Here is a 15210-nt window from a genome sequence, read left to right on the forward strand (position 1 = left end):
GAGGGATCCTATAGAGGAGCATAACGGGGAGACGGCATGCAGGTTTATAAAAGCATGGTATAAGTATACGGGTGCATGCAAGCCCATATGTGGATATGAACATAGCATAGTGCTAATATCAAGGTTTAAAAAGGATTTATGTTATTGGTATTTAACAGTAACAGGCCCGGTGGGGCAGAGACACACGTAAAAGGTACCTTAGTAGTGAAATGCTCCGGGTAGAACTTGTCCGAAGAGTTAGGTGGAAAGGAAAACACGTCCGTCTTCAGTAAATAAAGATGGAGTCAGTAGTCACCAAGGGTGCTATAATGAGCAAGCACTGTAAGAAGATTCAATTCAACACTACAGCTAAGTCAATGCCTAGTCTGGGATACTGAATGGAAACCCTTATTGATATATCTTTATGTCCAGTTCATGAGTTCTGGATGACTACCCCTATATAACACCCCTCTCTTGGAATCCCCCTGACCCCACTGAGCCAAGAAGTAGTTCTGTTTTGCAAGTTTAAAAGGTTTATTTGAGAATGTAAACAATACATATATATATCACACTTTATAATAAATTATTAATTGAATATCACACTGTCAGGAGTGGCACTCTATTAAGAGTGGCACAGGACACCCAGAAAGGGTTTGGGTGGTTGTGCCAAATAAAGTGGACAGATAAGAACACACACAGCGGAAAGGAAAGAGAACGAAGAGTAAGCGAGAGTAGCAAGGGAAAAGATACAGAATGAATACCCTCTTGGGGTGTATGCAGATATAGGAAAAGAGTATTCCACGAACCTTGGAAATACTCTAGCCTTCTGCACAGTTTGCTATAACAGAGGCCCACGCTGATTGCTCATGACTTGGAACAGCAGCTCTGGGTGTCTGTAATGTAGAAACAGGACAAGGGAAGGGGCAGAGGTTGACTGATGGGAACCAACAGACAAGCTCTGTACAAAAGGGTCTACAAACAGTACAAGAGAAGATACTACAGACAAATCCAGTAAATGAGGTGATAGCAAACTAGCAGAAGGAAATGAAAGGAAAGTCGTGTAACAGGATAGGATAGCAGAGGACAGTAAGGAACAAGGTTGAGAGCTCAGAGGAGCAGGAAAGCAATGAGTAAGCCCACAGGGGTAGGACTGTAAGGGAGAACACCCAGAGGAAAAGGGCTTAGGGCAGCAGAGTAAAGCAGACTGCACGGCAAGGATCCCGTAAGGGCCGGGCAGTAAGGAGTGAACCCTGAGGGACAGGGCCGATGAACGTAGAAGGTAGCAGAGGACTGTAGAGAGCTGCTAGGCCGAGAACCCAGCGGAAAAGGTAGGTAGTAGGCAGCGAAGCGGAATAAGCTGCAAAGTAGGAAGGCCCAGAGGACAAGGGCTGTAGGTTGCCAGAGAGAGGTAGGCTGCAGAGCAGGGAGCCCCAGAGGTCAAGGGCTGAAGGCAGCCGGAGTGAGGCAGGCTGCAGGGCAGGGAGCCCAGAGGACAAGGGCTGAGGCAGGAAAGCAGCAGAGCGTGATCAGCTGCAATGTAGAGGGTACGCAGGGCAAGGGCGGAGGCTGGAAGGCAGCAGAGCGTGATCGGCTGCAATGTGGAGAGCCCGGCAGGGCAAGGGCGAAGGCTGGAAGGCAGCAGAGCGTGATCCGCTGCAATGTGGAGAGCCCGGCAGGGCAAGGGCGAAGGCTGGAAGGCAGCAGAGCGTGATCCGCTGCAATGTGGAGAGCCCGGCAGGGCAAGGGCGAAGACTGGAAGGCAGCAGAGCGTGATCGGCTGCAATGTGGAGAGCCCGGCAGGGCAAGGGCGAAGGCTGGAAGGCAGCAGAGCGTGATCCGCTGTAATGTGGAGAGCCCGGCAGGGCAAGGGCGGAGACTGGAAGACAGCAGAGCGAGATCCGCTGCAGTGTGGAGAGCCCGGCAGGGCAAGGGCGAAGACTGGAAGGCAGCAGAGCGTGATCGGCTGCAATGTGGAGAGCCCGGCAGGGCAAGGGCGAAGGCTGGAAGGCAGCAGAGCGTGATCCGCTGTAATGTGAAGAGCCTGGCTGGGCAAGGGCGGAGACTGGAAGACAGCAGAGCGTGATCCGCTGTAATGTGGAGAGCCCGGCAGGGCAAGGGCGAAGGCTGGAAGGCAGCAGAGCGTGATCCGCTGCAGTGTGGAGAGCCCGGCAGGGCAAGGGCGAAGACTGGAAGGCAGCAGAGCGTGATCAGCTGCAGTGTGGAGAGCCCAGAGGAGCAGGGCTGTGAGGCAGGGAGCCTGGAAGGCTATGGCTGGAGGCAGCAGGGTGGAGCAAGCAACAAGGCAGGGTCCAAGCAGGAGTGAAGGTAAGCAGCATACAAGATCCGTAGAAAGAAGCAAAAGGTGGAGGAAGAACTCTCAGATGCAAGAGGCTGAGCTACTGCAGGCAGCAGCCTTTATACTGCCTAGCCCAGCACAGAGGCAGGCTAATTGGTTGCACCTGGCTAAGCACACCTGCAGGCAATCGGCCACCTCCCTTTCTGTTCCTGGGCTGGTGGAAGCAGGGCAAGTCTCTAGGGCTTCTGGGGGGTGTAGTTCCATTGATAACCAATAGGAACAGCCAGGAATCGATGCTTGTAGCCAGGTGCATTATGGTATGCGTAGTTTGTTGGAAATAATAATTAAGCAGCAAAGTCTCGCAAATGGGAAATAAAGTTTCCAAAGTAAATATAGATAGATCCAAGAGTCTGTTGTAAATAAATGATAAACATATAGTCCAAATTGAGCGTAAATGGATGCGCCCATGGCGCAGGCATGACACACACTTAATCTGAGCAGTGATCAATAATGGATAGTCTGGCACTAGCACACTTCTTTATAATCAATGATGAGTGGGTATAGGATGGATAAGATAGCAACAATACTGTTATGGTTTCAAATAGATGCAATGTGGAATGAAAATGCAGTACAGAAAATAACTTGATAGGATTTCAGCAAAAGACAATGTAATCACTTTCTTGGACAATTCACCCCACCCCCTTTATGTAATGTAAGGAGATGAAGAGGAGAGCACACAGTTCTTAGGAATGCAATCAAATAGAATTCAGTTCAATTCCCCCCCAGCAGCTTATACAACAGATAGGAGTTTTGAAACACAGGCAAAATGCTTTGAATATGGTGACAATGAAGTGAGAAATATGCTGAAAATGCTTTTAATTCCCTTCAGGAGGTTCAGGGTGAGTGGTATCTAGTTAATATTAGTTCAGGCTCACTCTAGCAGTGATTCAGGGATGGTTCTTAAGAGGCAAACGAATTTTTAGCAAGGAAAGAAATGACTGCTGATGGTTACACGTGGCTGGATTTTTAACCAAATCGCAAATCGCGGTAAAATTCGCAAGTGCGTGAATCGTGATTGCGGAAAACATATAATGAGTAGGAGGTCGGTCCTAGACTTGTTGGAAAGGTTAGATTCTAAACTTTCAGAGGAAAGTTAAACCAAGTTCGTAGCCCAAACGGTTCCAGAGATACAGACGATTAAATAAAGGTCGTTTTTTGGATTTTAAGTAAACTCAAAATGACAAGTGACAGCTATGCAGCTGCAGAATTGACAAGTGACAACTTCTAAGAGGCAGTTCTGGTTAGATTAAAATAGTTTGGATTAGATTATTTTAACTAAGAGATTGGTTCTGCACAGTTCTGCTAGGTACTCACAATATATTTTTGAAATAGGCCTCGCCACGGATCTGGTCAGGTTTTGGACTGGACTCCGGTTCTGGTCTCGGCACTTCACAGTGATCTGGGTCAGCTCTCTGGTTCTGCTAACAGCAGTCTGGGTCACTCTGGATCTCTGGCCTCTGGTTCTGGATACTGCTCTGCCTTCTCTGGGTACAGCACTGCTTCTGGATCTTTCTGCACAGCTTTCTCTGGACACAGCGCTGATCTGCACGGCTCCTGGATGCTGCTATCGCTGTTAGGTTTGCTGGATGCTGAGGCCTGCTGAGAAGAGTTCTCAGTTTGTGGGTTTAGGCCCTTGCTTTGAGTTCTGAATCAAGTTTTTTGGAGTTTTAAAGTCTAAGTGTTGGATCTGGTATCTTCTAGATGTTGTGTGGTCCGGCAGAGCGCGTTGCAGCAACTGGATTTGAATGTCCTCTCTAGCTTCCAATGGCTCTTTTTATGTCTTTTGAAAGTGGGTGTGTGTGCAGCATCACTAGCCAGCCCCTCTCTCAACTGCCCATTGGTCAAGCTTTCCGCACTGCTTTGATTGGGGTAAGGAAATGTGTGTCATGGTGATGCTGTTTTATGGTCTGCAGAAAGGATACTCCCCTGTCAAATTGCACACAAATCTATATTTGACCCAAATACATATTTGCACAGGTACACATTTGTTTAAAATTACATGCACCCATCACATATCACATGAGGTATACTCTGTTCAAACTCTGCTCTTCCTGGGGGCTTGCATTCAGAAATGGCAACATTTTGTGCTTTTTAGTGGGTTTTGCAACATCGGATTTTTCTCCAGATTTATACACATATACACCCCCCTCCCACACATATCTCAGTAACTTCCCAGGTCGCTAGCTTAAACACAGAGTATGTGGTGTCAATAAATAGCGGGGTTTTGCCCCAGAACATCACACAAATTCCCAACGCGTCTTAAAAAGTGCACAGAAAAATCACAAGAATTATGGTATCATTTAAATAATTTTGACAAGTCCGCACTGTGAGTTATACATCTTTCTTAGAATCATATTCTGGCCAACAGGGGTGTGTCTTTTCAGGTCACATGGTGTAGAAACCAGTTTATCCAGTTTCTGCCAAGCTCAGAGACCCTGCCCCTCCCAGCTTCTGCCAAGAGGAAGCTATTTTACGGTCCCCCCAATAAACCATCTGCCTGAGTCAAGGCAGGGCTTTGTTCAAAAGGAAGCCATTTACGACCACCCCAATAAACCATCTACCTGGGCCCTTTCTTTAGTTTCTTGCAATCCCCTGGTAATTCAATCAGAGAGTGTGTGACCTCCTTTTGGCAGGAGCAACAGAATGCAGCCAGGCCTGGGAATGCATTTGTTGGGCAAGCCCCCACTCCTGTCGGGGGTAGCTGTCTGGCAGAATTCCAGTTTCCTTAAGCCAGGTTTCAGGTAAAATGTCACTTTTTGTTCCCCAGTTTAAGTCAAGACAATTTTTACATATGCAGCTAGAATGCTGATTCTAAGTTCTAAACTATGACATTTCAACAGTGACAAACTATGTGACACTCAAAAGTAGGTCACTCAGTTAATTTAAACATTTTCGATTTTTGGTAGTTTTAAATCCAGTTTCAGTTAGGCTGCTGCAGAACTGCAGAGCTCAGCCAGTCTTGTTATGAACATTGTTTTGGGGCTCTTCAACTTCCCAGATTTTGTATGCACACATACTTCATTCTGCCAGATGTCTGCTGGTGTGCAGTGAGATTTTTGGATATGTTGCAATGTTTGAAATAGGCATTTTGAGCTGCCATTCAGGGAAACAAAAGGTGATTTTAAAGTGCGGTTTTTCCTTTGGCACACATTTCACTCATGGCACCCCAGCCCATCCTGCTTGCACTGGTGGGTGGCAAGTTAGGCAACCATTTTAGTGTGCACAAACTGCGTGGTTCTCCTGGATTTTGGCGCACATGTGGGCTTTTTGGCCATCTTGGATTTTCTAAGCCCACAGCACCAAATGTTGCAGCATGATAGCTCAAACGTGGGTCAGGACACCCAACAGCACACCTAACCTGGAAAGGCAAAAACACTGTATGAGCGCTTGTGCTCGACCTAGGCGGAAGCACAGTAACAACTATGTGGAGAAGCCATATGAAAGGAACCATGTAAAGAACCTGGCAGGGGGCTGTTGCTGAAACCCAGAATAAACTGGAAAACTTACCAGTGTACGAAAAGGTTGAAGGTTTGGCTGCTGAGAGATGGTAGACTAATTGGGCAAGTGGGTAGTAGTCTGACATTGTTCTCTGCACCTGAGTTTCGTTTTGCTTACATGCTGCAAGTGAGCCGAGTGTCTAAGGTTTGGAAAGGATGTCAACCTATCATGAGGGTCTATGCAACGATGAGCATACAATGTTACAAGAGCTAAACTGATACTGTTAGACTGTTATAATCTGTATTATACGTAGTTAGAGGGAAGTTCTAGGCTTGCCTACCAGAAAAGGAGCAGGCAATAAAGTCACTAAAGTAGATATGTTGCCCTAGCCAATCCCTAAACCTGATAGGTTTGATTATTTGCCACATAGGATGACGTTTTAGCTGACGCATATTGGGGTATAACGCCTTTCTGTAACTAATTTGCATTGTGAGTGTGTGGACTACAATTCGTTGTTCGCCTGATTGCCCTACTTTATTGAACTGTTAATGAAGTAGAACTTTACCATATTTGTTGAGTCTGTCCGCGTCATTTTGGGCCAAGACTGTTTATTACTATTCCTATTATTATTCTTATTATTATTGCCATTTTTTTTTATCGTGTTATAGCCTGACACTGTACCAAGTACTAAGCACGCCTTTCACAAACAGTAGAGTTTATTATGCTATTATGGTAAACTGTTTATTATGATAATCTCATCCTGCGCATAGACACACCCAAAATGCGCCACAGCACACAGTGAATTTGGATATTCTTGCCTTTTAGAAGGGTTTGACCCAGGGACTAGCTCTGCTATTCCAGCCCCTTATTTCTGTATAAAGATGGGGCTGGCTCTCCTAGATAGGCCTGTTAGATCAGTGTGATGTTTGCCTTAATTCTCAGCCCGTTAGATCCAGGGGTGGACTGGGAACCAAAAGAGGCCCTGGAAATAACTTTCGAAGTGGCCCCATGATATAGGTTTTGAGCAAGCCCAACCCTTTTCCTATGAGAACATTTGGAAATACCTACACAAAAGAGGCCACAGTTGCAGAGGCCTTCTCCACCCCTGGTTAGATCGGTGTGATGATGAGGCAAGCCCTGCTATCCCTGTTGTGAGAGTGGCGTAACCTTGTGGCTAGCACTGCCATCTCAGCCTGTTAGATTGATGTGATGGTGGGGCTAGATCTACTATCACAGACTGTCAGAGCTGTGTAATGATGGGGTTAGCTCTGCCCTTCCAGCCTGTTAGAGTAGTGTGTTGTTGGGACTAGCTCTGTTGTCTGACCCTGTTAGAGCTGCGTAACCCTAGGGTTAGCTCTCTCAACCCAGCCTGTTAGAGCAGTGAGGTGTTGGGACTAACTCCACCGCTCAGCCTCTTAGATCAGTGTAATGCTGAGGCTAGCTCTGCTGCCCTAGGCTGTTAAATTTGTGTAATCCTGCTTGCCATGCAGGGCCGGAGTAGGCATGGAGCAAAATGGTTCATCTCTAGGGCACCCTAATCGCAAAGGGTACCCCTGAGGCAGAGAAATTTCACAACTTTGCCTTTTTATTCTTTATTATAAACACACTTCCGTTTGTGAGGATCTGACCTGGGCTCTCTGTTTAAGGCCTAGCTGCCTGAACGTTTCAATATTTTCTTCCAATGTGATTCACGTGCAAGAGAAAACAGGTTGACAACATGTCCTACATTCTGCTGTGGAATGCAGCATTGCTTAACATCACACATCTAAAAGGGCAAATGGGAATTGGAAATGCAACAAAGGTAGACAGCAAACATGTATGGCTGCTTCCTAGCAGCATGCACCATGCTCTCTCTTCTTGCAACTCTTTTGGCTGCAGGTCCACCCTACTATCACATTCGCAAAAGAAAGCCTTTTATGCCATGGATATTTGTTCTCTAAAAAGCAAAGTCAATTGGGATTTTCAATGATAAACATTCAAACCATTTAGCACTTACTGCATCGTTATTCAATGAGTTTTGAGGCGCTGTAGGACGTGTTTAATTGAGTGAAGGCCTGAAATTGGTATAGCAGCGAATCTCAGTGGGTACAGCTGTGAACTTTCCCCCACATTAGTGTGCAAAACCCCCACCCCTCTCCCCCGTCCCCCACTCTCCTCGTTCTTTCGTTGCATGTTTGCACATTGTCCTGGCAAGGTTTTTTTCTTTCCTGGCTGACTTTGTTTTTATTGTTGCTTCCTCCCACGTTGTTGGGAGTGGCTTGCTTGGCCTACACCTGTTTGCATATTATGTTGTTTGCACATTGTCCTGGCAAGGTTTTCTTTCTTTCCTGGCTGACTTTGTTTTTATTGTTGCTTCCTCCCACGTTGCTGGGAGTGGCTTGCTTGGCCTACACCTGTTTGCATATTATGTTGTTTGCACATTGTCCTGGCAAGGTTTTTTTCTTTCCTGGCTGACTTTGTTTTTATTGTTGCTTCCTCCCACGTTGCTGGGAGTGGCTTGCTTGGCCTACACCTGTTTGCATATTATGTTGTTTGCACATTGTCCTGGCAAGGTTTTCTTTCTTTCCTGGCTGACTTTGTTTTTATTGTTGCTTCCTCCCACGTTGCTGGGAGTGGCTTGCTTGGCCTACACCTGTTTGCATATTATGTTGTTTGCACATTGTCCTGGCAAGGTTTTTTTCTTTCCTGGCTGACTTTGTTTTTATTGTTGCTTCCTCCCACGTTGCTGGGAGTTGCTTGCTTGGCCTACACCTGTTTGCATATTATGTTGTTTGCACCCTCATTTCTTCTGTATTTTGAATCATCATTACTATTTGTTCCTTATTGTTGATTTTGTGTATGCCTTGTTTCCTTCGGTGTCTTTGTTTCTCTGGTATATTATTCGTAGTAATTCATTCATTTTGTAAAGCGCTTTGGCAAAGGCGTTCTAGAAATATTATGTACAAACAAACAGACAAGCTATATATTGAGCTTTGGTTCATAATATTGCCCACACATGGTAAAGGTGGAACTGGTACCCGGGAGACTCGCCCAAAGGGTGCTTTCTAGAGAGAACTAGAATGCACCCCTACATTGCTCCCACATTGCAAGCCCCACACTACAACTCCTCCCCAACATTATAAAACCATTGCATATAAATGAAATTAGCTTCATTCAAGGATGCGCAGAAACCTCTACATGTAGAGCGCAAAGCTCGGAAAATTGAACCTCTTGAATGTGGTGCTGTAGAACACACCAAAGGTTATTGTTATTAACTTGCAATTAAAGTACCTCAAAGTAATAAGTAGACACATCAAAGTAGACAATATTGCAACCAAAAAAATCACTTGCATGATCTCATGCATTTGCTCATTGTCTAGAGCATCCTCTTCTGGATTCGGCTGCTGCAAAAGAGTTCATTATTGCTGCGTAATCTGCTTTTCCATCATTGTGCTCACAATTCAATGTTTAACAAGGGGCATTAGACCCTCTTCTGCCATTGAAGAACATATTCTGTTTTGATGATATTCAATTGTCTCAATCTCCTCTCAACCATCAGCACATCACTTGCAACCAAGATCCTCCTGGTGACCCACACATTTGGAAACAACCCATATTTCTCTGTACGGTGAATACATTGCAACAAAGTAATCACCTTTACTATCCACAACTCGTCATTTCTGGCTTAGTCTAGTATACCATTAGTGAATCCTTTATTGAACAGCACACACTGTGGACTGAATCATGTGTAGGCACACCCGATGTTCGTAGCTAAAATGAGGTTAAACGGTTTATCCAGGCTCACACACTTTGGTTAAGTGGTGAAACTGAGATTAGATCCACGTCTGCTATTTAGATATTTGACCACATATCTTCCCAGCCCTAGTTTGTACATGTATATGTCAATGGGAGCCTAAACACATATTTGCTGGGCTGTATAGATGTATCATGAAACCTTAAAGTCACACAGTGAATGAAAATGAATAATGAGGTTATCTACTTGTAGTCATTGTTTTACCCCCGTTACTGCCACCCTGTGGTGCTTGTTATGTTCTCTTCCCATTTCTAATCACACAATATTTGCACTTCTGAAGGGGTATGCCACTAAAATAATCACTGTCAATTACCCACTCCCAGCTGTGTCTGCAGTCTAACTCCTAATCACTTCCAGTTTAAAATGCTCTGCTGACAGTAGAGACATCTTAAAAACGTATTTGACAGGCTCTGCGCCATTTTGTTTCCTTATTTGTAATTGGAATGCAAAGCATAAACAAGAGACACAGTACCATAGCTTGTAAATCAGCCTCTCGACGGCTGCTTGGATCAGCTGATCCGGCTTCTTACAATACCTTCGCCCAACCCGAAGAAATGGCTCCGAGCGTCCATTTAGTGACAGCCATGTACAGAAATAGAAAGCTGTAAACACTCAGTAGCCAACTGTATAGATAATGTTGTTTATCCTGGACTTTGGTTGAGATTCACTGTCTGATACAGCCAACAAAGCACCCTTTTGAGATGATTGTGCTGTGAGGCCATTTTCAGCGTTGCTTGCAGCACCTTAAAGCTGAAGCACCCCATGGCTGACAATGCGCCCATATGAAGAGTGGCTGTCTAAGGAGGCACTCGTGTAAATGAGGTATCTGGGTGTAACATGGCCTGGAGAATGGGAGTAATATTCGTAGCTGGGAGTGGAGACAACACCATTTGTTAGAAACAGAGGGGCTCTGCAGGGTCGCAGTTGATCATGCATTATGCACCATATGCGCTACTAAAGCCCAGCTTTAAAAAAAAAATGTTTTGACACCACTATAACAATTTGTGTGAAATTTGCAAACTTATCACAAATCCCATTCACTAATGTTCACAGGTCAGTCTTTTGGCCTTTACAGGGTGGTAAGATGAGTGCTATTATGGAAAGTAATAACATCGGGTAGGAACAGCAGCAAGTAATTTCACTGTACTTCACGAATTCGGATGGGCGACTGAGAACGTATCTAAACATATCGACGGTATCATCAGACCAGAAGTATACAAACTAGACTCATACAGCAGGGACACTATGCATGTGATAGAGAACAGAGACTAAATAGAATCGAAAGAACACTATATACTGTCCACCATGGACATAAAAGCCTTATACATGTCCATAAACCACAACTTGGCACTTAAAACCATTGATTATACAGCAGCCCATTACATTTTCAATGAAATGTTAAAGGAACTACTAGCATTTGTCTTGAATAACAATGTTTTCTGGTTTACTGATACACTATTTCAACAAACAAAAGGAATAGCGTTGCAAACTTGTTTTGCCCCATGCATGGCTAATCTGTTTGTGGGGGAATTCGAGGACCAACATGCATTTATACACACGTCACTATCTCAGAAAGTGATGACAGCAAATTAAAGCTGGCCGATGATGGGAATGACGTCACCACGCTACGGTGGGGGACATCATCACGCCAATGACCCGATAAAATACACTTTCAGGATGGCGGCAAACCAGCAACAAGCGGAACACCACCATCCTGAACGAAACCAGCAAGGACCACAAACCTATCACAGGGTAAGGCACCTGAACTACAGAACCTAAAAATATGCTTCATGGACCCTAAGCTCTAAATATTTACTTTCAAACCCCAGTGACATAAATGTTTTTAGTTTTAAAGTTAGTCTTACCCTTTTTTTTAGGACCATTATGGGAAAGATAATATGGGTTATGGCCCACTTGGAACTTTGGTACTAAATAAGAGCAATCTACTTACATATTGATAAATATATAGTCCAATTTAAATTGCAGACTCACCTATAAAGAGAAATACTTAGAATAAACTTTACGAGTAAGTACATTCTAACCGATTTACAGATACAATATGCAGATGGACATCTGGAGCCAGCACCAAGAGGTTAAACTGAATAACCCATAAGATTCTGATTTACACAAGGTAACCTAAACTAAACTGTGAGCATGATTGTGCCAGCGTTTTACTTTACGAAAATAGAAGTTTGATCAACATAGTTCTGCATTTCTCTAGAAACTGTTGCAAAACATACAATACTGGTATCATTGTGAAAGCACCGCTAACCAGCACCATAAGAGATTAAAAGTGTAAACTCCTAAGACTGATAAAAGGACAGACTTCGGCCTGATTTTCTGTAGGTAAGACCTAACCAAAACTCACTGTTTCATCTGACAGTACCTGATCTAATACAAAATATACTCAACCTTAACCCTAACTAACACCACTCTACTTTACTTCCCCCCTTCTTTTACCCCCTCTCCTACAAACAGAGCTACCGATGTTAGACTTTAGAACCCTAATTGCTGAGACTAGAATGCATATCTATGTTTGAAAATTGTATGCATGAATACTATGAGATGAACACTTCAAAGTACTGGATATATGTATTATGTGTAAAAACTGTGCAGGATTGTACTAATTGAGTCACACACACAATATTGTGTCATACACATAGGTAGTGTAACTGTGCCTTGAGAAAGCCCGGGTAAAGGCGAAACAATTGCACGTCCCTCCAAATGGAGTATGTTGGCACCTCATGAACTATTAATGATAATAATAATTCAGCATTTATATAGCGCTATGAACCCTCAGGCATCTGAGCGCAGCTTATTATTGCCCACATTGTGTGGTGCTCATTTATCGACCTCGGAAGGATGAAAGGCTGGGTTTGGCCCTGCCGGGATTGAAACCTGCGTCAGCAGACTCTGCGCAGATGTCCAAGCGAGCGCTCTACTCGCTGTGCTATCGGACCGACTATTTATGTTGAAATTCACTTTGGTTTAGAACCAATAAAATACAATTTAGACATCTCGTTTGTGGGAACTCTTGCATTGACTAAAGAGCTAAGCACAAGCAACCCAACCTACCCACGCTCCATACTTTACTCATTGACTGACTAGTGCAGGGGTCCTCAAACTTTTTAAACAGGGGGCCATGTTAACGGTCCCTCAGACCGTTGGAGGGCCGGACTATAGTTAAAAAAAAAAACTATGAACAAATACCTATGCACACTGCATATATCTTATTTTGAAGTGAAGAAACAAAACGGGAATAAATACAATAAATACAATATTTAAAATGAAGAACAAGTAAAGTTAAATCAACAAACTTACCAGTATTTCAATGGGAACTATGGGCCTGCTTTTGGCTAACGAGATGGTCAATGTCCGGTTCCATATTTGTCACTGCTAGTCGTAACAAGTGATGCAAGTGTTCATCCGTTAGTCTAGATCTGGTTGGAGATTTCAGATGTTTCATTCTGGAAAAAGTCTGTTCACAGACATAAATGCTGCCAAAGATGGTTGCCATTTTGAGTGCATGGTTCCTGAGATGAGGATATGTCTCGGAAGGGAGAGATGCATAGAAACTATGAAGGCTGCTTGACTTGAATGCGTCTTTCAGAGAGTCACAATTCTGCAGTTCAGCCAGTTCCATTTGGTAAATTGTATCCACATTTCAATTTCAATAGAAAAGGGGTTACGGAAAAGCTGTATGTCCTGTTCATGGAGATGAAGCTCTTTAAATCTAAATTGGAACTCCTTTTGTAATTTTTCTAGTGAATCCACACATGTTTTGTTTGGGAATCCAACCAATGGTTTTTCCGCTAACAGATTTTGAGTTGTGGGTAGATGGCAGAAGTTTTCCTCCTTCACTTGTTTGATGAGGAGGCCTAATTTTACTTCAAATGCTTTGACATGTGATTGCATATCACAGATGAGCTTCCCTTTTCCTTGAAGTTGCACATTGAAACTGTTGAGTAGCTCTGTTACATCTGTTAGAAAGGCAAGGTGCCATTTCCATTCTGCATCATTGAGCTCTGGTACTTCTTTGTTTTTTGAAAGAAGAAAAGCTGTAATCTGTGGAAGTAAGTCATAGAAACGTTTCAAAACTCTCCCTCGACTCAGCCAACGGACTTCTGTGTGGTACAGAACATCTCCATAGTCAGCATTTAGCTCAGACAGAAATTCCTGAAATTGTCTGTGCTTTAGTGCATGAGCTCTAATGAAGTTAACACAAGATACCACAATTGTCATAACAGAGTCAAACTTCAGTGATTTACTACACAGCGCTTGTTGGTGGATGAGGCAGTGTATGGCTATTGGATGAGAATAATTATGTTTGTCCATCTCTTGGTTAATGCGAGCAATTACTCCTTTCTTAGACCCCACCATGCTAGGAGCACCATCAGTTGTCACACTGGCTAGTTTAGCCCAGTCCAGCTCCAAACCATTCAAAGTTTGGCAAACCTTTTCATAGATATCCTCTCCTGTAGTTGTTCCTTTGATGCTTTGCAGTGCAGCAAGCTCTTCTGTGACTTCGAAATTGTCATTCGTCCCACGAATAAAAATTAAAAGTTGTGCAGAATCACGAACATCATTGCTTTCGTCAAGTGCCAAGGAAAAATAGGAAAGTTTTTTTGTCAGGTTTTGCAAATGCTGATACATATTGTCTCCCATTTCTTCAATCCTCCGTGTAAGTGTAGGTCCTGAAAGACTCACTGTACTAAATAAATCGGCCTTCTCTGGACACATCTCTTTGGCAACAGAAAGAAGGCATTCTTTAACAAATTCTCCCTCCACGAATGGTTTGCCAGTGCGCGCTATTAGCTTGGCAACTTGAAAACTTGCTCTCAGTGATGAAATATTTAGCTGCTTCTGCTTCACAAAAGTATTTTGCTGAGCTGTCAATGTATTTTTCAGTTTTAATATTTTATCTTTTCTCACTTCTCCGACCAAACAATCATATTTATCTTTATGTTTAGTTTCATAGTGTCGACGCAAATTGTATTCTTTGAACACAGACACTATATTCTGGCATATCAGACACACAGCTCTTTCCTTGTACTGTATGGAAAAGTAATCATAAGTCCACTGTTCTTTGAATATCCTACACTCCGAGTCAATTTTTCTCTTTCTTGACATCATTGTTTCCTAGGGATTCCAAATTGCTATTAGTAAAATACCAATAAAAACAATATACCAGCAACATTCCCCCACATTAGGTGCAATATAGTCCCCCACATTAGGCTGGCAGTATAGTTCCCCCACATTAGGCTGGCAGTATAGTCCCCCACATTAGGTTGGCAGTATAGTTCCCCCCACATTAGGCTGGCAGTATGTTCCCCCACATTACGTTGACAGTATAGTTCCCCCCACATTACATTGACAGTATAGTTCCCCCCACATTGCGGGGCTTATGTACCGGGCATGGTATCGGGGACTCTAAACGAGTCCCCGATACCATAAAAATGCCTGGTATCAGTCCCGATACTGGTATCGGGACATCCCTTCTGACCACTGCTCCGGCCATAGCAGGACCGGTGGTCAGAACACCGAAGGGACGCGCCGCTGGTAAACACTTACCTCCAGCGCGGGTCCTTTATTCTCCGCTTCTCCGCCTCGGTTTCCATGGGCGTGCGCACGCATGGGACGTCAG

The 15210-nt window shown here is 44.0% G+C and overlaps 2 protein-coding genes across 2 annotated transcripts in view; both read right to left on the reverse strand.

Moving 5' to 3' along the window:
* Nucleotides 1-15210, reverse strand: part of PVALB (parvalbumin) — a 503057-nt gene that overhangs the window by 41033 nt on the left and 446814 nt on the right. The gene's annotated exons all lie outside the window — the stretch shown is intronic.
* On the reverse strand, nucleotides 13173-14699 carry LOC138447929 (general transcription factor II-I repeat domain-containing protein 2-like). The gene has a single exon (XM_069604455.1). The coding sequence runs from the start codon at nucleotides 14697-14699 to the stop codon at nucleotides 13173-13175; it is 1527 nt and encodes a 508-aa protein (XP_069460556.1).

This window comes from Ambystoma mexicanum, chromosome 3q (assembly GCF_040938575.1).
Source record: "Ambystoma mexicanum isolate Mex_15411 chromosome 3q, UKY_AmexF1_1, whole genome shotgun sequence".
NCBI lineage: Eukaryota > Metazoa > Chordata > Amphibia > Caudata > Ambystomatidae > Ambystoma > Ambystoma mexicanum.